The 22,913-nt window shown below is 36.6% G+C and overlaps 1 protein-coding gene across 1 annotated transcript; it reads right to left on the bottom strand.

Annotated features, from left to right (window-relative positions):
* Nucleotides 1-2,316: 2,316 nt before the first annotated feature.
* On the bottom strand, nucleotides 2,317-21,569 carry DDX43 (DEAD-box helicase 43; the record flags this gene model as incomplete). Its single annotated transcript, XM_081314294.1, has 16 exons — nucleotides 2,317-2,430; nucleotides 3,328-3,415; nucleotides 4,891-5,029; nucleotides 6,230-6,339; nucleotides 7,744-7,871; nucleotides 8,429-8,516; nucleotides 10,401-10,501; nucleotides 12,404-12,545; nucleotides 13,015-13,125; nucleotides 13,505-13,623; nucleotides 13,704-13,860; nucleotides 15,352-15,433; nucleotides 17,339-17,488; nucleotides 17,818-17,950; nucleotides 18,237-18,292; nucleotides 21,248-21,569. 16 exons carry the CDS (start codon nucleotides 21,567-21,569, stop codon nucleotides 2,317-2,319), a joined length of 2,040 nt encoding a protein of 679 aa, XP_081170420.1.
* Between the last annotated feature and the right edge of the window lie 1,344 nt (nucleotides 21,570-22,913).

The following is a 22,913-nucleotide window of genomic DNA, read 5'->3' as shown; positions in this document are numbered from 1 at the left end:
ACATTGTGCATTGGGATATCATTGCATTATGTGAAACACGACAAAAAGGCAAAAAAAAAGTTTTGCTTGATAGGACTGGGACTCTACATTAGGGGTGTTGAGAATGGACAATATGACAGAATTCTCATTCACCAAAAGCTGAAAGACTGTGTAGTAAAATTTGAAAGTATATCGGAAACAGTAGCCCAATGCATCATTCAATTGAACAATACAAGCTTCATATCATCCAAACTTATGCGCCAACAAAAAGCTATAGTGATGATTAGGTCAAAGAGTTTTATGATGATGTGGCCTGGCTTCAAGACAAAGAAAAATGCTGATACAAAATACTAATTGGTGTCTTTAATGCAAGAATAAGAGCAATAATTAAGAGAAAAAGCGACCAGCCCATATAGAAGTGGTGGATGAAATAAGAGGCGATAGACTAGTAGATTTTGCTAAAAGGACACTCATTTTACTAAAAAAGTTTAACATAAAATGGACATGAAAGAGTCCATCTGGGTACAGAAGTGAAATTGACTACATCATGTCAAGTGATAAAACCATACTCTGCAACTGTACTGTCATCAATCATTTAACGTTGGACGTGACCATAGAATGGTATGAGCTATAGTAAAGACAGACCCTCAAAAAGAGCATATGAAAATGATAAAGATGTCGTGAAAAATGAAAAAGAGTGATAAGCTATTGGAGAAGAGCAGTGATTTTGAGATTAAGTTATGAAATCGCTTCATTGCTCTATTGCAAGATTTGGAAGAGATGAACATTATGGAACACAATGAACAAATAGCCAAAAGCGTCCTTGAATCTGCTATATCTATATATACAAAAAATTCTGATGAAACTATTGATTTAATGAAAAAATGACAATGAACAATACTGCAAGTTTCACTAATAAACTGGAGTATGTTGAATTTTTGCAAGACCATAAGAAAACGCATTCAAGAAGAAACAAGTCAGTTTAAAAAGAACTCTCTGAGAAATTGAGAGACAAACAGGACAAGTATATAAAATGAAAAGAGGTACACATAATTAAAACAGAATACAAGCAAAAAGTCCAAATCTACAAAGTCAGGAGATCTAAGGGTCAGAGTGAACTAAGACTTGCAACAAATGTCAAAAATAATTTTTTTAAGTTTCTTTCAACATACAATGAACAAGTCAAGGAAAAATATAACTTAATTCTACTAATGGGAAAAGATGGCAAGGAGATGACAGGTAGCAGGGAAAAGTGGAACTGCTTAATTCTTTCTTTGCTTCTGTCTTCACACACATAAAAATAGTCCAGCCTATCAAAAGTAGTATTGTAAAAGACAAAATCAGAATACAAGTCAAACTAGGCAAGAAAATGGAAAAAAGAATACCTATCCACTTTAGATATGTTCAGACACAGCCAGATGAAGTATCTTTTCCATAAAAAATTTTGTTGAGGCGTAATTTGCAGAAACGTGCCAGCTCAATCATCGACCGAGTTGTGTTGGACTTCCTGGACGTGTGATGAATAATTTTTGAACTCATGGCTGCTGGCTGAATAACCGGGGCCAGCAACCTTGCCAGAAGCACTGACCTTGTAACTTGGACCGAGCTGGCATGTGTTTCTGTAAATTACACCTCACCAAATTTTTTATGGAGACATTGTTCATCTGGCTGTGATCTGAACACATCTAAAGTGGATAGGTGTTCTTTTACTATTTTCTTGCCTATTTTGAGCTAATTTTGGGGAGGGGAAGATCTGTTCCCTGTTATGCTTCTTGAATATATGGCAATTTATTAAGATTATTCCATAAAGAAGAATGCTAGCAAAATTACAAACCCTGAACTAAGAGAATATGTTCTACAAGCCATTAATCTGAAACTACTTTTTAAATCAAAAGCACAAGTACTTTATAAGGCAAATGAGGCAAACCTAAACCAATCACAAGGCATCATAATTTATTAGGTTATTTCTAAACTTCAACAGCGGATGTGCTGGTATTAAAGAGGAGGAAATCCTTTTGAGGTAATAGCGCTTTTTAATATTCTCTGCCAAAGTGAGGCAATGTGATAAAGTAAATCCCAGAGTATGTTACAAAGGTGTTTATTCTCAAATTTCTTCAAAACAGTCATCACAGTATCATAGAATTCAAAGCAGCAGAGAACATTCTTAAGTTGTTTCAAATCTGGTGCCAAACAGAACCTCATCTATTTGAGAAAGACTGAAAAAAGCAGCATTCTTAAAGAAAATCAGGTTTCATACTTTTTTTATTTTTTGTAATAGCACACAAGTCATTCTGCTGAATTTTCCATAGGCACTAACTTATACTGTTTCCAGATAGTCTAGAAACCTTTCTGTGGTCGCCCTCGAGACCTTCCTAAACCATTTTCGATTTCCTTTTTCAACTGGAATTGCTTATATCTTTCAGCCATCAAAATGAGTTCTTCAGGAATCACCTATTAAAGTTAAATAAACCAACAATTATTACATTTTCAATTTCTGTAAACTAAAAAATTCATGAAAATATTCTATAAAACATTTTCTGTAATATATATTCTATAAATATCTTCTAAAAGTTAAATTAATCCTGTTTGCATCAACTTAAATTAGGTTTTAGCATTTACTCCTAAAAATGCACATTGAATAAGAGCTTGTCAGTAGTTGCAAAAACAGAAAATCAACTTGATACAACTCCTCTCTCTTTTTTTAAAACTGGGGGTATCTTAAAAAAAGCATTTTGTAAAAAAAATTCTGGAGGTCTTTCGGGAGTATATAGAGTGTATTGGACTTATTGGCTATATCAGAGGAAGACATCTGAACTCAGTTATCTAAGTTCCTTCTAACTTTTGAGCAATTTCCTCCTGTGATATTTTGTGGAAACAATTCAAGGCTACAATGGCAGGAAAGGAAAATCTGATGGAAAAAAATATCTTCTGTTTGTGGAAACAATATATTTAAACCAGAAGATTCATGTTACTATAATCAGTCTATAATACTGTAGTGAATATGAAAATATTTGGTAAATGATTAGGGATTAATCTTTATACTGAAATTTGCAAAAAGTCCTATCACAAATTTAAACAATATAAAACATAAAATAAAAACGGTAACCTAACACTTAAATAACAAAACAGCAAATTAACATATATTTCGTAGCATCAACCATTTTTAACCACAAGCTATTCTATAATATAGCAAACATTTACACAAGAGTTCTAAGTTCAATTTTGGAAACTAGTCAAATAAAAATTTAAAAATCAATTTAAATGGGTGTTTAATGTTTTATATTATTTTAATCAAATAAGGGTAAAAGGAGGAACAGAAAAAAGTAGCAACAAGCTTAGTTATGTTACCTGGTTTCCTCTTTTTAAAATGTCAATCAACTCAGATGCAATTCGCCAGTCAGCCCTTGTTACAAGTGTTATAGCTTCTCCCTTGCGTCTATGTAAAAGAAGCAAACAAAATAAATAGCTCATATCTGGGTTTTGTTTTTGCTTAACATCAATCCAATTTCCTCCCCCCCCAAATAAAAAGGGGTTTAATATTTTTCTGTAAGACACTCCCTTTTTATAGACCTGTACTGATAATTTATTAAAATTTCCATTTTTACATCATTTTCTGCCTTTAGACTCTTAGGTAATAAAAAACTGATTGTTACTTTCTGAATGATTGAAATGCACCAGTGGTAAATATCAAACTTCTACTCAAGTAGCAGTTAAGCAGATTATGGCAGGAGAAGAAAATATACATGCTATCTTTATAATTTATTTTGTGCAGGAACATAGGGAAAAAATGTCTTACTGCTAAAAAGGGTCCATGTCTGCCAAACATCAAATGGATAGCTCCGTTTTTTAAATCGGATTATCAACATTCAAAACATGGGGAAAAAAGCAAAATGGACAGACTTAGCCACTTCTGCCTGAGTGGGTAATGAAGATGAACATTCTGGAGTAAATTATATTTTGGAGATCTTTTTATGATGGGACAGCTATAGAGCAGAGGTCCCCAAAATTTTGGCCACCAGGGATCAGTTACGTGGAGAGGTTTTTCCGCTGACCAGAGGGGGCGTGGCTTTGTGTGCTACCTGCATCCCACGGTGGGGCTTTGCTTGTTTGTGAGGACAGGTTGCTGGGATGCCGTGGCCTACTACTGGTCCACAGAGCGGGGGTTGGGGACCCCTGCTACAGAACACAGGTTGCCATTTAGATATTTGAAGTTCCAGGTGATTAGTTAGAGTGGGTAAAAAGGGAGTTTAGAAAAAAGCAATCCATCCTCATCTGCTCCCTTCTGACATAGTCCAATCTACTTACAAAGGTAAAGTTGTGTCTGACTTTAGGGGGCAGTGTTTATCTCTATTTTCCAGCATTTTCAAAAGACATTTGTGTGGTCATGTGGTAAGCATATGCACCCAGAGGCACGGAATGCAGTTATCTTCCCACTTAAGTGGTACCTTATCTACTCGCATTTGCATGTTTTCAAACTTGGTGGGTAGGAGCTGGGGCAAGTAACAGGAGCTCACCCCATCATGTGGCACTCAGATCCTGAACCCAGGCTGTCAGCTTTCCAGTTGACAAGCCCAGCGTCGTTGCACTTCTTCTACTTACAACAGGGTCCCTAACTCTTGAGAAAAACATTCTTGCAAACCTGACTGGCAGGAAAGTCCAATACCCAATATATTTGAAAGTATACTTACATAGAAATATGTTTTCTTTTTCCTCTCATTCCCTCAAGTAACTCTTTGGAATAAATTATTTTTAACAGGAAAAAGAGAAATCTGTACAGCTGATGAATCCTGTCATGGGAGAGACTGCTACATTTCCCTGTACTCTAATGCATCTGATGCAAAAGATGCAAAAATATGCTGATGAAAACACTCGTAATTTCTACTTGGTAACACAGATACAAGTCTGACTTACCCAGCTCGTCCGGTACGGCCCACTCTATGAACATATTCTTCAATGTTACGAGGGAAATCAAAATTAAAGACATGCGTAATATCGTGCACATCAAGTCCACGGGAAGCCAAATCTGTCGCTATCAGAACACGAACTTTGCCTAGAACAACCAATTAAAAACTGGTAATTTCTCACAATACATTTGAATGAAGTGTTATTTATCTGTGGTTTTTCTAGCAATTGACACTTATGAAAATCTATTTCCACTTGGATTGTTCCAGACCCTAGCATTTTTTATGGGAATGCTCACCTTGCCTCTTATATACACAGTTTGAAGGTCAGACTTTGCCAATTCTATCAATTCTGAACACCACCATGGTTGATCAAAATTGAAACAAACTATAATCAAAGTCAAGATGGCCAAGTTGAGTGAATTTGCAGCAAACATTCATAGGACCACAGTTAGAGGTAACAGTGGAATAATAATAGGGGGAGAGGGAGGAGAGAGAAAGAGGGTGGGGGAAGAGAGAAAGAGATATATGAAAAGAATGCTTTACTGAAGTAGCAGAGTCCAGAAAAAAGCACAGAGAAGAAGTATTTTCTGATATAAATGGAAGACAAGAGAATTTTTGGGAAGGGGGAAACCATTTGTGCTGTAAAAACATTTTGTAAAACTCACTTGAATGAAGAGAACAGAGTCCATAAGTGCATCTTACTAACATGGTAGCATGCCTAAAATTAAGTTTGTCAGGTTTCATATTGCATGCTTAACAGGTCTTATTTTTTCTAATAATGGCTAAAATAATTTTTCATTGGAAAGATTCATACTAATTGATGAGTGAGGCTAAAGCAGCTGATCAGGGTTAAAAGCTTGGCCAGAGATTCACTCATATAGATGGGCTGATATGGATTGGCCAGAATGGGGCAAACATTTTCTATAAAACCATTTGTGTAGATGTAGGTTATCAAGGAAGACCATTATCTTAAGATGTGTCTTATTTTTTATAAGGCCTCTCAAATCTGTGATGTAGTTGATTGTATTTAAATTACATCTGGTCTAGAAAGAAAAAATCATGGCCCTGTCCCTATCAATAGCACCATTTAATATGAAAAGGTCAATCCTATTAGTATACTGCTAATATAGTAGCCCAACAGTTTATTTCAGAAGTTGTTTAATATTACACTATTCTATATAGAGTTCCAGTGTAATTAATTTTAACATCAGTTTTTAACTTGGTATTGTTATTCTCTATTGAAATCTTTCCCAAGTTGCTCAAACCATAATAAAAATCTGAATTTGAGTTTATATGTTTTGATTATTACATAATAACATTAGGTTAAATTGATTAATTACAATTACCTTTTTTGAAATCCTCCAAAGCTTGTTCACGATCACACTGTTCTCTATTGCCATGTAAAGACTGAACTGGAATTCCTTGAAGTCCAAAATCACTTGAAAGGTCATCAGCCCTTTTGAAAACAATTTTATCATTTTTTTCTAACTTAATGGTTTCTGATTATTAAGAAAAATCCCATTCCCAAATGTCATTTCTACTATTATTACTATTGTAAGGAGAAAGGGAAAAATAAGTTTGAAGTGATAAAATGTTAAGTTTTACACAGGAAGAGTATTATTCCTATGCAAAATCTTTTAATATATGATTTATAACAACCAGATTATTCCACAACATTGAAACTATCATCGTATCAAGTAAAAATACATACAACTCAAATATTCTAGAGTTTTCATTCCAGAATGTACAAGAAAGCATTTTTTATTCCCCAGATTTCTGTGCTATAGGTGAAAATTCAGTTAAAGTTTTATGTTAGAAGATAACTCAAATATGTCAGAATCTAATTTTATACTTAAAAAACACTTTCACATTGAACATCTTATAAATTCTTTATATAGGTATGCTCTAATTACAGGAACCGACAAACTAGGATTGTCACAGAAATTCAATGGCAACATGACTGATTTCCAGCAGCAAAATAGCCAAATTTTCAGCAGTACAAATTTCTTTTGTTCAAAAGGGAATGGAGTAGAAGCCTTTGGAAGGCAAAGCACTTCCTTTCCCACCTTTAAAGTTTACTTAGAGAAAATAGTGTGGAATTGTCTTACAAATTCAATTACTTAGGTATTGCAAAGCAGGATTTATTTTTCTAATTTGTGAGGTGAGGAGAAGACTAAATGAGGGGTGGGGCTGTTTGCCTCCTCTTCCCATCCTTAACTTCCCCACAAATTAAAAAACAAACAAAACTTCAAGTGATCACCAGAGCTTGCTGGAGTCCTTTGTAAGGTCAAAAGGAAGATCTGCAACCTCCTATCCCTCAATCGCTGTTAGCCCCTGCTTTAAATAAATGAGTCTGATTATGCAGTATGTCATCCTGCTACCACTTCACTAAATTAGAAGCATAGCTTTCATCTTTTCAGTTTCCAGAAGGCAAAGAGTGAGGCCAATAAAAATAGATGCAGCTTCTGTGATTGTACACATGACCACTCAGTCACACAGATAAAGACTGCCAAAGAACACTGCTAAATTTATCAATGAATTTGATTCCAATGAATATTAATGGCTGGAAGAGATAAAACTATTATATGAAGAAAATACTCCAGAAATGGTCATTGTTATAATCAAATGTCTATAGGTTGCAACTATTGATTGAAGACTAGCAAACTCCTAATTCTATAACTTATGGTGCCCTTGTGTATCACTGGTGGGGAGAAATCAAAAGGTAATTTGTAGGCTCAGATAAAAGTACTCTTGACTTCTGCTGTAAGGAAAATATAAGGAACAGCTTCACTGAAGTGATTAACTTAGGAACAGTTGCTAATGCTATTTAAGCACATTTGTGTCAAGCTTTTCTACATACGTAAGTTTTTTCCCGACAAAAATGATGACCTTGTCATCAGACTTCATAGTATCAATGAAATGATGTGTGAATGCTCTTTTTTCTTCTTCTGGAATAATAATAATCTTTTGTTCCACCGTATTCACTGCCTGTAAAACAAAGTTTATTACAAAATTAATGGCTTATTGCATATATTGTCAAAGCTTCTTATAAGAATTGTAGATACTGGGATAATGTGGAAACAAAGCAGAACATTTAAAAGACTTCTGAATAATATGCATGCAGTTTAGAAATGACAGAGCATTTCTGAAGGACTATTCTTCAAATAATTACTTTATAAATTTTTCATTTTGAAAATATAGTACTGATTTTTTAAAAAATTACTCAGCAACTTAAACTTGTCAGCAATTGACAAGTGAAATGACATTGTTGCATACACCCAAACCTCGGTAAAATGAGAAAAAACAAAAATTATGAGACTTACCTAAAAGGAAAGTTTAGAGTCAGACAAGTTATCTAATTTGAAACTTCTTCACTTTGAAATTTCCTTTTAGCATATTCTTCTTAAAGTGAGATATTAGTGTGCTGTTTGGGGTTATTGTCATTTTCACAAACAGTATTTTTCCACATATGCATAGTAAGATCAGACATTTTTGGTATACATTAATTGTGGATATGTACAATATTAATGCTCAGCACAACTCACCGCTAAATCTAGAGTTCCAACGTATACAATAATTGGATCTTTCAAGTATGATTTCGCAAGACGGCGAACACCATCTGGCCATGTAGCACTGGTGGAATTAAAATAAAATGTTTTAAAATATTATAAGATTAATATTTCCCCTATTTTTGCTATTTCTATAAAACTCATATCAATCCAGCTGCGTTTAAAACTTGCTAAAGAATCCCAAGGATTTTATTGCTATTTGTTTAACTTTTTTGTTCCATGTCATGGCATCTGGCATCCATCTCATAAACATTTTCATGCATGCATTCATCCTTTGCATTTATACAAAAAACCTGATTTAATTACTTCTTTCAAAGAGATTAAAACACCTTTTAATTTATTTGAAGTGTTATGTATTTCCCAAAATTACATAGTAAACCTAATGACTCTGTGGACAACTGATCATCGAAGTCAATTGAAAAAAACAAGACACTAGTACTTTCAGAAATATGATACCACCATTCTATTTCCATAGTGAAAGAGGGTCTTATTACAAAGGAAAATAAGATATTGCCGACCAAGTGAACAATTAACTCTTAGAAAAAGGTCATGTCTTGGAAATGAACCAATCTATGCTAGCACGAATGGGATATTTGCTTGTTTGTTTATATATGTATGTATTTATGTATGTACGTATTTACTTATTCTTCACATTTTTGTATTGCCCATCTTCCTCAAAGAGGTGGTGTATAATAAAACGTTAAAATATAAAATCGCATAAATCAAAGCTTAATTTCTTTTTGAAAGGAGGCAAGAGATTAAAATTAATTAAAAGGCAAAAGGAGGGCTTTCAGGGGACTAACCGACCTCGGGGATGCATGCTTTCCTGGGCTCCCCGTGCAAGGCTACAGAGCCTTGTCTTAACTCCTTTTTGGAAGGCCAGGAGAATAAGCCTGTGTGTCTTATTTCCAGGGACTATTTCCACTAGTCCACAGGGCAGGGGCAACAGCAGAGGCAGCTAACTAGACCCCACAAATTGGAACTGTTTAACCAACAGGGCCTGAACATACTTTCCCTGCCCCGATATACCTTCAAAGAGGGATTGGGGTTAGAAAGAAACATTTGCTACTGACAATTTAGTAATAAATATAGAGAAATGTTTACAACAGATATACAGTCAATATGCTGGCTTACTGGCCTAATGTGAAGACAGTGGATATTCTGTATAAGAGCCCCTTTCTGAGGAAAATGGGTGGTTCAAAAACGTGAAAAATAAATTAATAACACTAATAAAATTACTGTAATAATGGACTCCAACAGATAATTAGAACTGCAGAAAAAGCAATTGCAAGCAGCCTGCCTTCCATTGACAATCTGTACACTGCATGAATCAGAAAGAGGGCTGAGAAAATAACTACAGACCCCTCACATCCTGGACATAAACTGTTTCAACTTCTCCCTTTTGCATGCTGCTATATGGCACTGCATGCCAAAACAACTAGACACAAATACAAGTTTTTTCTCCCCGTGCCATTACACTGCTGAATTCCTAATTCACGCAGCACTGTAGTAGGGCTGTATTGATATTATCTTTCTCATCTTTCCTACTACCTTCTATAGGTATCTATGATTTATTACTTGTTGTTGTATCTTATGAGTAATGATTGTAACTATAATCTATGATATATGACCTATTACTTTGTTATATTACACTGAGAGCTTATGCACCAGAGACAAATTCCTTGTATGTCCAATCACACTTTGCCAATAAAGAATTCTATTCTATTCTCTAGGCAAGGAAACAACCACATGGTGTCTGGGGTCAAATATTCTTTCTAGATGTGACAAAGGCTCTAGGTTTCCAATTCAAAATAAAAATAACAATTTAAAATGAAAGGGCCACAAAGAGATATACAAATTGTTTTTCTTTGCAATGTGACATAAAACAAATTATGTATTTTTTGTATAGTACATATTTAGGGAATAATATCCATCAAAAGTATATTACCTGGTCATAACTGTTTGTCTATCAGGACGTACATCTAGCAAAATCTTCATTATTTGAGGCTCAAAACCCATATCGAGCATTCTATCTGCTTCATCTAATACCTACGAAAAATACTGGTTAACTACTGTTGATTTCAATGTACTTATGATCTGACATTGATATAAAAATCTGAAAATTAGTAAATTACTAACTGTAGACTATATGTCTATACTTATTTTTCTTGCATTATTCTTTTGTTCTGCTTTCACCGGTAAAGCCCAGTTAATAAAGTCCTTAAACTAATATAATGTAATGTAACTGGGCAGTATGTGGGGAAGTTAGAGGATACAATATAACAAGAACAAAGGAATAAACAGATTTTTAAAAATAATTACAAATGAATATCAAAACAATTATTTTTATAAATTAATTACATTGCATCAATACTACCCCCACCCCCCCAGCCCTTAAGTCATTCCTAGCCCTGTCTCCCTGTTAGGGGCAAGTATTCCCTGGCTTGGACTCCGTGAATCTCTTTTTTTTTCAAATCCCTCCCTCCAGTTTTCTCCTGCTATTGGAATATAACCTAGGAGATGACACCCAGTGCTGCCACACTTTGAGGTAGTTCATATTTCGAACATCACAGGGATGAATTCAATTTTCTAATTGTTAGTAGGCCGACATCTACTGAAAGAACAGATTCCTTGTTACAGCTCACCCTTACTTTAAAAAAACCTGGAGAGCCCTTTATAGAGTATCAAAGAATGCTTGTTATTGGAGAGAAAAAAAACCTTCATAGGTAATACTGTTACCAGTTTTAGGTTTTAGTATATGTAACTGTATGTCAACTCAAACTCAATTAATTCATTTCTAGACTGGAGTTAACTTGTATTGGGATTTTAATCTGCTCACTGTAATAGTAGTTAAAATTAATTTTGGATCTGATTCTTTGGCTCAATCAATGCTAGCAAAGTTGTTTTTCTTCTAGGAAAAACAGCACAGCCTCATGTTTAACTTCTGTGGCCCCTCAACCTAATCTCTGATAAATGTTGGGCTACACTAGACTTTGTCAGAAAGTCCATCTGGAAATACTGAGTGATATATCAAAAACTTCTTAAGATTTATTTATAGCTTTCTAATCTATTTAAATAAATAGATCTAAAACTCCTTAAAGAGCAGACAGCTTTGTGGTGGTGGTTCTGCAACTGACTTTTTATTTATACAAGGATCTCCAAACTTGACAATTTTAAAACTCGTGGATTTCGACTCCCAGAATCCCTCAGCCAGCCATGCTACCTAAGGAATTCTGGGAGTTGAAATCCACAAGTCTTAAAGTTGCCAGGAGCCCTGCTCTATATAGTACCTATTTCTCCCACATTACAGATCAGAGGTCCCAGACCCTATGGGCTGTGGCCCACTACCGAGCCATGGCCTCTTGGTTGCTGGGCTACGTGAGTAGCTGGGCAGTGCACATACACATATGCACATGCTCACCCCCCCATGCCATCATTACCGCGAGTGTTGTGCGGGCGGTGGCAGTGCCACTGTTCCGTGGGTGGCGATGTTGCCACAAACCTTGTGCGGGCAACGGCAGCATCGCAAGCGGCAGGTGGGCCGCAGCATGATCCTTTTGCAGGGGTGGGGGTGCAAACCTTGCACTGATGGTTGTGTTGCTGCGAGCTTGGCGGTGGTGCCACAAGCCTCACAGGCACCACAGTCACTGAGAACCTTGCGTGCATGCTTGCAGCCCCGTTTGTGTGGTGTGTATACTTGTAGCCTGTATGTATATGCGCACGCACATGGCCATATTCGCATCTGCACATGCACGCGTAAGGCGCCTGCCCCTCCCTCTCCCACCAGGCCACCAACCCAAAAAGGCGGGAGACCCCTGTTATATATATTCCTATTTAAAAAGAAAACTGGAGGAGAGAATAGCATGAATAGACTTAGAAGATGTTCCACCCAGTTATCAATATATGAATATTTTACAAGTTCCAACCTAATACATAATGGTGAATACTTACTAAATATGTTATACTTTTCAGATTTATGAAACTGTTCATTTGCAGGTCATTCAATCTGCCAGGAGTGGCAATAACAATGTCCACGCCTTTGGTAACCGTATTGATCTGTTCTTTCCGGTTTCCACCACCGTATATGCAAATGCTAGGAAGAATGTTTCAATATTTAGAACTGAACTGACAAACTACTATCTTTTTTAATATTTTACATTCTCCCTGAATTTTACAAAAAAGACTTTCATAATGTTTTACTTTCCTAACTAAGAATAAGGTAAAGAACATTTGAGCTACTCCCTTCCCTGGAAAACTTAAGTGGAGCGTTGTTTTTTCCAATGTATCACTAATTTAATTAAAATAGGTGCTCCTTTAAGTTAGATCCAAGAATATAACATTACACATAGGAAAGTCAGAGGGTGATAAAAAAGGAATTCAAGATCTGTTCCTGATTGTCTATTCTGCTTTTCCTAATAGTTCTGAATATACTGTCAATAGTTGCTAGATGTAAGATAATTTAACTTCAGAATACAGCTTAACATTTTAACCAAATCACTCTAAATGTTCAGGAAAAAACCCACACTCTAATACCTATCAAATAAAAGGAAGTAGATTAGTACCTTTTAATTCCTTTATAAGAATATTTTAAGCACTCTGCTTCAACCTGAAGGGCCAGTTCTCGAGTGGGAATGAGAACCAGCATCCCTGGTCCATTGCGTTTTTCTCTAGAACTGAAAAAAGTACCAACTTCTTTAGACAATCAACCTGAGGAAATCCTTGAAAAAGACGGCTAGTGACAATGGAAAGAACAGAGGAGACCTAAAAGTTTCAGTCAGTCCCAAATTCAAGAGGATAATTTCCACAGTTTAACTTGCATCCAAATTTAATTCAGTTTTGATTCAAATCAGAGTAAAGCCATATTCCTAAGCATAATTGTAAGAAAATAAGTTTAAAAAGCATGCAGAATTTACAACCTAACTATATTGCTTGAGTCATGACAGAGTCAGTGTGTCATTCTCATCCTATGGTAGGCAGAGCTACTTTACCTTACTTATCAACAGTAGTCCATCACAACAGAATACAAGTAGTTTTATCTCATCTTGTTCTTACGTTGGTTGTGAATCCAAATGAATAAATCCAGGCATTAAATAAGCTAGTGTCTTTCCAGTGCCCGTCTGTGCTATTCCAATGAGATCATATCCTTGAAGTATGATTGGCCAAGCCTGTGACTAAAATAAGAATTTCTGTGAATTTGCTGAAATGTAAGCTGAAATGTTTTTCTACTAGTTAGATAATAAAGAAGAAATACCTGAATTGGAGTAGGTTTCTGAAAGCCAACTTTTCTTATATTTGTCATAATATCGGGATGATGTTTAAAAGCATCTTCAAATTTACAAACAGGATTAGGAATACGGCGTTTTTCACCATCTTTCAGGTCATCACATGAAATACTATTGTTTTCTTTTCTTAAAACAGAAACCAAAGTCAAAGAATCAATGTTTTACATCATTAGGGACTATCTATTATTTTTGATATGAGTGCTATCAGATGTTTATGCCAGATTAAGAAATTTTATGCACACGCCACGAACTTATTCTGAACAATTATTTAAAATTATAATCAGAAAGGATGAATTAAATACTGTACATTGTAGTCTGAAATTTTTAAAGATAGATATAATTCTACACATTCCTTAAAAAATGTGTTCTGAAATCAACGTTGTTGGTGTCTTTACCAACAAACAAAAAATACCTTTCCTTCAGTGTGTAGCAAGAGCAGCCTCTAGAGGCCTTTATGGATAAATTCATACATGAGCGTTTCTTACTGCAATCTGAAAATATAGTTTGGAAACCAAATCTGCAAATTATAGGGGCTTCTGTTATCATTCAGTATCAAGGTCTAGCTTATAGTTAGGTTTCTTAGATAAACAATTTGAAACAATAGTAGCTTTTTTAACAAGAAATTTGTTTGGCATACTAGTGCTTGTATGATACCTGGGGGTCTTCCAAAACCCTCTCAGAGATCCACAAAAATCAAAATTATTTGCCAAAATTATTCCACCTGAATCTGAATAGTACATTTTAATATTGATGATTAAGATATTTGGACATTTAGATATTTCTTATGTATATTTGTTTGGATGTTCTTCTTTAAAATTAATCATAAAATTATGGCTTTGCTCTTATGGTGACATTTGAACCCAATAAAAAAGTAGGAATAAAGGGAAAAACTTAATGTCTTCAACTGAATAAAAACCATTATTCCTACCAGTAAACTTTCTCAGCCTAAAATATATTAAAACTACTTTTGTATGTTGATTCACTCATTTCTGATGAATATGTTGAATACTTTTGGACAAAATATATCTTCCAAACCAAATATCTTGCAAGATCAAATAGGTAATGTGGTTGCTCCACTGTTTTATAAGAAATACTGTTATCACTGATACTAAAAATCTATGAAAATAAACTACATCATACCAATCAGATTAGTAAATCAGATTTGCAAAAAAGCTTTAGGCAAAGTTTCTTCCATTTACTTTTCTTTATGTTTCAGAAAGCTCAAATACTAAGAAATATATTGATTCACATCTAATCTTGGATGCCCATATGTGAAGACTGAATCAATTTGATTTTCAAATTGATTAAAATTATTAATTTCATTTTTACATGGCCCAAACCAAATATCCTTAGAAAATACATAGTCAAATAATAAAATGACAAAAACTATAAACATAGTAACTCTCATAAAATAGCAAGCACTAAAATGACCTACTGCTAGCCACTATTTTACTATACCTCATATATCTATCTTTGGAAATATAGAAATGGCCCATTTTGCTTTTATGATAATCATCCATCCGTATCTTTGAAGGGTTAACTAAATATTTAATTGACACATTGATCCAAATGTATTAGTTAAGTATAAAGCATATGTTTCTATATCCTAATTCTTACCGCCATTTATCAACTTCTTCTTGTGACATAAAAGCAACATTTGGGGCTTCTTTGTAAAAGCACTTTTCAATTGGAGGCAAATCTGTCAAAAGTAACAGAAAGGTTTGTTACAAGAGCTTCAATTTCTCACATAATTTATAGTATTTTAAAAACAAATTCTATTCATGAGTTAAACCTAACAACTGCAGCAGGGGGTCCCTTTATAAAGAAATAGTATGGCTTGCAAAAAAATGAATATAATAAATATGCAGAAATTTAAATTTCGTTTTAAAAACATAAAAAACTTACAGATGTTTGTTTCTAGGTCTCTTTCTCTGCCCACTATACAGCTGTGGGCTATATCATCTTTCATCTGATCATACCCTAGGTACCATCTCTTTTGTCTCCCATGGTTATTCCTACATACCATTACAGTTATACCACAAGAGAACCATATGTGTGGCTCAGGTGCGTGACGCTCATCTCAATTTACAAATTATACCTAACTTTACCTCTCCCTTTTTATCCAGTGCAGGTGAGGTGGTTGGTATTGGTAGTCTGAAGTTACAATGGACCTCCATTTGAGTACTTGAGTACATGATTCTAAAGTTCCAATGGCCACCCCTTCCATGGTCATGTGACTGCATTTCAGGTGCTTGGCAACTGGTCTGCATTTATGGCTGTCTTCCAGCATTCCTTGGTCACAGCTATGCTTTTGATAAAAACTGGCATTTACTTCTGGTTTTTGACAAAACCAGCCCATAGGGGGAAAAATGGTTCACTTAATGACCATTGTAAAAAAAGGTTGTAAAATCATTTTGGTCCTAAAACTTACAACCATAATGGGCAGGCTCCATTATGGTTGTAAGTTGAGGACTACCTGCATTCTGAACAAATACTTGGGCAGGGTAATGGACTAGACAAGGGTTAAATAACTGAGACTCAATCCAGGTAACCTGAAGATACTTTTTTGTGCATGGTATAGCTATCCAATGGAATGGTGCCCTCCCAGTCCTGAAGTAGTTCCCATCACTCTAAATATACAGGTTCAGTTTGGGAGTGGCCTTGGGTCTATCATTGTCACTAGAGGCCTGGCTAATCTGGAAACTTGACTGAAAAACAAAAGCTAAACTGCTCACTAGTTCAGGTGGATATGAACATATTATAGGTCTGTGGTGGTGAACCTATGGCACGTGTGCCACAGGTGGCACACAGAGTCCTCTCTGTGGGCACGTGGACCGTCACCCCAGTCCTAGGTCTTCAGCTGGGTTTTATAAAACTTTTTCGTTTTAGGCCTCCGCTACCGTGTGCAAAAAAAAAAGGTTCAATCAATCAATCTCAACTTTTCACGGGAAAAAAAAAGATCTGGCAAAGTTGGAATTGATTGAACTTTTTAGTCCCATCCAGTTTGCCGTTACCACCACAGTCACGCCCACCCAATGGGTCACAGCCACCCGGCACCTGACGATACATGTGGGTTTGGGGTTGCAGTTTGGGCACTCGGTCTCTAAAAGGTTCACCATCACTGTTATAGGTAGTCCTCAACTTACGACCAGACATTTAATGACCTTTTGAAATTAAAAAAAAAGCTTCTTACAACCTGTCCAAAGTTACTACTGCTGACCCTTCAGTCAGTTAATCACATTTCAGGCACTTGGCAACTGACTCACATTTAAAACTGCTTATATTGTCCCATAGGCCAATGACCAAAATTTATCCATTTGGAAGAATGGATTCAGTTAAGAACTATGTAATTTACTTAATGACTCACTTTACAACCATCAAAAAAATGGTTGCAAAATGAAGTTGTCACGTTGTCATGATTTTTGACCAAAGTCTTGTCCCAACTGTGGTCATAAATTGAGGACTACCTGTATGCCAGTATTTCACCATCTATGCTTACTGTTGGTCTGTGTCTTCTTCTGTATGTTTATATAAATCTTAAACGACTTATGATAGTTTACCTACTAAGGTATCATTCATTAAAAAAAAACCTTACTACACTAACCGATCCATTTCATTGCTTCATATTTAGCTTTGTTTTCTCGAAGGGAGGCCCAGTTAATGCGTTGTTTTGGACTATTGGATCCAGAGTTGAAAATCACAGATTGACTTTGACCGGATGAAGTATTTCCATTATCCTCGTATTTACAAGAATCTGTAAAAACAAAATCAGGCTCCGATTATTAAAACAGTTTCCTATCAGATTGTCAGGCAATTTAAATGAGGACAGGACAAATCTAACACTAGAATTACATAGAAATTGCACCTCAAGGCCACTTAAGGACAGTGTATCAATTAAAATAATTTTTAATATTTTACAAACAACCCTAAGGTAGGTGGCAATTTCATGCTCCACTATTATATACATTTTACAAGCTTTTATTACTGCTTATCAACAAACTGGCTAAATAGGTTTTCATTACTAAATCAATAAAAATTATCTGGATGCCTACATAACATGCATACCAAGTTTTAGATGCTTACCTTTAATACATCTTTCTCCTGAATTGTTTTGATTACGCCTTTCAATAAGATTGTCAATCAGCGTTTTTGCTTTAGTTTGCTTTTCCTTTCCACCAAATATCTTTATTTCAGCCTCATAATTTCCCTTTATAACCTAAACAAAGATATTTAGATTAGGAATTAAAACTTAGAAATGAAGCAATCTAATTGAATTATAGTGATTTAAAATTAATATATGACTTAAAACATTTACAAATATTTGTTAAAATATTTACACATATGAATCATTAACTGAGTTAACTATTTAAAATATATATGCTTATTAGAAGCTCTCTTCCCAAGTTCTCCTAGTTGTACTCTCCACAACTGACTGTAAAGTTAGTCTTGGAGCATTTTTACCTCACAGAAACTGTCACACATTAAGAATTAGAACAGCTTACCTGTATTTTGCAACCTGATGATTCCTCAAGTTCCTTAATTTTAGTTCCACCCCGACCTGTTGTAAAAAAAATATTCATATGCAAAACTGCCACAATTTAAGTCCTGTCTTTTAACATATATATTGCTACTGACAACATTGCAACTTTTAAAAATCAAGAATAGAACAATTGTCTGCAATTCAATAAAAAACCCATAAATTTCAAATATAAATCCTCAAACCTTATATCATTTCCCAATATTTTTCCCTTGTTCTTCAATGTCAACTGATATTTTAGTGATAAATTATACAAGGAAAACAATCATTTTACTACATCCCCCCTTTTACTTATATTTGTATTCCACCCATTTTTGAAGACTCTAGTTGACTACATCTACACACAAAGTAATGTCAAACAATTTAAACTACCTGAAATAACCTCAGTGTACTTTCTCTGATTATAGTTAAGATGGATTTTCCTTAAATCCATCAGAATTCTTGCTAAAAACATTGATATTCAACAAAACTACCTCACACACACAAATTAACAAAATACTTTTTGTAATAACTACTCAAATTTATTGAAGTATTGCAGCAGTAATATGCCATCTTATATAAAAATGGCTAAATGAATTTCCTATGACATTCATATTATTCTTGCTATGAAATATTCAGATATTTGAGCTCACTGATGACTATCAGAAATTTGATCTGTGGTTGAATTTATAAACAGTTTTGTTAGTCAGGTTTGCTTTTTAAAAAATAAAGACAACTGTTATGCAAGCGTGCTCTCAGGTTTAGCTTATGGTCATTTATTCACACACTCACAGCCCTGGAAAACTGCCATACTCAAATCACTTTCAAGTCAACATTGAAGCACAAACAGTTTTTCCAAAATACACAGACATCCAGTGAATTTAAAATAAAGGTAGTCCTCAACTTACAACAGTTCATTTTGTGACCGTTGAAAGTTATAACAGCACTGAAAAAAGTGACTGACCATTTTTCCACACTTGTGACCACTGCAGCATCACCATGGTTACATGATGTACATTTGGATGCTTGACAACTGGTTCATATTTAGGACAATTGTAGTATCCTAAGTTCATGTGATCTTTTGTGACCTTCTGACAAAGCAAAGTCAATGGGGAATCCAGTTAACTGTGTTACTAATTTAACAACTGCAGTGATTCACTTAACAAATGTAGCAAGAAAAGTTGTAAAATGGGGCAAAACTCACTTTACAAATTTCTCACTTAGCAACATAAATTCTGGACTCAATTGTGATTGTAAGTTGAGGACTACCTGTAACAGCAAACTTTTATCGATTATAAAATATATCTATTTGCACGCGCTCTCATCCATTTATCCAAAGTCCACAACTAGGCTGCCAGGCACTAGCCAGAGGAATGGAAGTGATTCAAAGTGTGGGCAGGCTTCAGGATCCCCTTTATCCCCCCAAAGTTCTTGCCTTGCCAGTGGTGAGGGGCTTTCCATGCAGGCCCAACTCCTTTGGTGGTGAGATTTGGAGAGGGGCTTGCCATGTGCTCAGGCCCAACTTTTGTCCTTTTGTTTCCTTAAGGACTTGGTTCCTTCCCCTGAGGGAGCTTTACCTGGCTTTTGTCTATCCTTCCTATGTGCCTTCACCACTTTTACATATGGTTGCTTTGGCCTAGTCTCACATAACACCCATTGCTTTCATATACCCTAAAGCACCTTGATATACTGCTAATGCTGACAATTGTAGCATCTTTCTTCCAACAAATACACACTTTACCTATGTTCTATGAAGTTAATTCTGGATACATCGAACCAATTAGCTAATAATTATTCTGTAGCAACTATGCCTTCCTTATCCCTTTTTAAACAAACTAAATTACAAGCAATTTTAGAAGATAAACCTTTGTAAGCTGGGTAAAGCTTTGTAAGCAAAAAAGTTTTAGATGGGGTACATACAACTAAGGGAGGCTTCTTAAGCTTAGTGACTTCCAGATGTTTTGAAATTCAGGTCCCCAAATTAGCATCTGAAAATGGAAGACCAAACTCTAGCAAAGACTAAGTTATGAAAAGCTGCTAAGGAGCCATCCAAATCTACTTCTCATCCACAACTGCTGCAGCCTCTTTAATTCCTTCTAGTGAGGGTTACATATTCAGCCCTCATATATATATGAGGGCTGAATATGTAACCCTCAGTAAAAGGAGGGTTATATATGTGTATGTGTATGTATATGTGTGTGTGTGTATATATATATATATGTATGTATATATATACACACACACACATATGTATGTATATATTATACACACACATACATATATATACACATACACACACACAGCTTTTGTCTATCCTTCCTATGTGCCTTCACCACTTTTAGGTATGGTTGCTTTGGCCTAGTCTCACATAACACCCATTGCTTTCATACACCCTAAAGCAGCTTGATATACTGCAAATGCTGACAATTGTATATATCCAACACACTAAGCTATACACTGACCACTGACATGGTTTTGCTTGGCTTCGATTCAGTCCACCCTGAACCGTGTTTAAAAACAAAAACAAAAACCACCAACACAAAAAAACAACAACAGGTTAAACAAACCCTGGCTATGTACGACACGTTCAACTCGATTTTCCCGAGGAATTTACTCAATAGGTTTTAGACTCAACAGAGCTAGCTACCAGACCCGTTTAGAAACGTGCCACTACGTATTCCAGGGGTCTTCAAACTTGGCCCTTTTATGACTTGTGGACTTCAACTCCCAGAATTCCTCAGCCAGCGTATGCTGGCTGAGGAATTCTGGGAGTTGAAGTCCACAAGTCATAAAAGGGCCAAGTTTGAAGACCCCTGACGTATTCCTTAGGCATAAAAGGCGGCTGGGTGACTTTGGGGCCAGTTACTCTCCCTTCAGCCCAGCGCAGCCTCACAGGGTGGTTGTTGTGGGGGGAAAAGAGAAGGCAGGAGAATAAAGGGTCCGTTCGCCGCCTTCAATTATTTACTACAAAGGCGGCAAACAGCAGCAGCAGCTTACCTATGAGGGTGCCGACGAGAGCATTATCCAGGGGGAAGCACAACGGGAGCGACCCTAGTCGCTGCTTGTTGTTGCCGCCTCCTCCTCCTCCTCCTCCTCCTCCTCGTGCCCGATACTCCAAGGTCCCAGACTGGCGGGCAGACACCGGCCGCGAGCCCCATCTGTTTCCGCCGCGTCTCTCCTCTTTCTCTTCTCCCACCGGTCGGCTCCCCGAAGCCTGCGGAGACCCCGCCGTCTTCCACGAGTACCACTCGGTCGGGGGATGCTGGGCACGGGAAGCGCGGGGCTGATCCTCCTCGCCGTCCGTCTCCCAGTCGGACATGGCAGGCGACGAATCCCTCGACGTGGGCCAAAAGAAGCCAGGCTAAACTGGCCGCCGGTTAGCCTTGCACGTGAGGCGGTTTAGCGCGCGCTGCCGGCCGCGGCTCTGATTGGCTGGCGCGGTCAGTCGTGGCGGGTGATTGGCAGAAGCGCTGCCGTCTTTGGGCCGGCCATTCCAAATTGGGGAGTGAATGCCCTTGTGGGGCTTTGAGGGCGGCTCTTAACCAAACGACTAACTGTAGTAGTGGTGGGGGCGAGAAGTTTCCGCGGAAATTATCACCAACCGCAGCCACCGTTACCCGCAAGTAAGCCAGTTGGTGCCCTGTGTACCTCGCGTGGAGGGACTTCTTTCCTAGTTTGGGCTTCCTCACTCTCCCGAAAGATTCGCTTTAGGGTTTAAGATTAACATTTATCTGGGAACAAATCTGACTTGAACTAAGGCGGTTTTTCTTTCGAATAAACTTGCCTGGAGGATGGCTCTAAAGAGGCATCGCTGGATAGCAGAAAACCAGATTTAGATTTCAGCCCCCCCCCACCCACTTCTAAAGAGGATCTACCGCAAGGCTCTTCAAACTTGGCCCTTTTATGACTTGTGGACTTCAACTCCCAGAATTCCTCACCCAGCCTGCCTGCCTAAGGAATTCTGGGAGTTGAAGTCCACAAGTCATAAAAGGACCAAGTTTGAAGACCCCTGATCTACCGTATAACTCTCCCCTTGATTTTCATACATCTCCGGCGGGGAGAGTTATTTGTCCAAAATCTCTGGGCAGCGGTTGTGTTATTCTGCTGTAGGGAAAAACAATATCTATGTATTTTAAGATAGTCTCTCAAATTTGATATGCCTTAGATGCTTGGAGACTTCAGTTCCCTTAATTTTTTGCTCAGATGCCAAAGACAGATATATAGAAGGTGGATCGGACCAAGACCATTTAAGGTAGTCCTTGACTTAAGACCACAGTTGAGCCCAAAATTTCTGTTAACTGAGACATGGTTAAGTGAGTTTTGCTCCATTTTATGACCCACCTTGTCACAGTTGTTAAGTGAATCTTTGCAGATGATAAGTTAGTAACCTGGTTGTTAATTGAATCTGGCTTCCCCCTTGACTTTGCTTGTCAGAAGATCATAAAAGATGATCACGTGACCCTGGGACACTGCAACCGTTATAAATATGAACCAGTTGCCAAGCATCTCAATTTTGATTACATGATCATGGGGATGCTGCAAAGATAACTGAAAAACTGTCATAAGTCACATTTTTCAATGCCTTTGTAACTGAATGATCACTAAATGAACTTGTAAGTCAAGGACTACCTGTATTAGACTATTTTCAAGTGTTTGGGCTAGG

The sequence above is a fragment of the Vipera berus genome (genome assembly GCF_964194415.1).
Source record: "Vipera berus genome assembly, chromosome: 1".
Lineage (NCBI taxonomy): Eukaryota > Metazoa > Chordata > Lepidosauria > Squamata > Viperidae > Vipera > Vipera berus.
The sequence above is the reverse complement of the archived record's forward strand: the minus strand, read 5'-3'. Positions and strand labels throughout refer to the sequence as shown.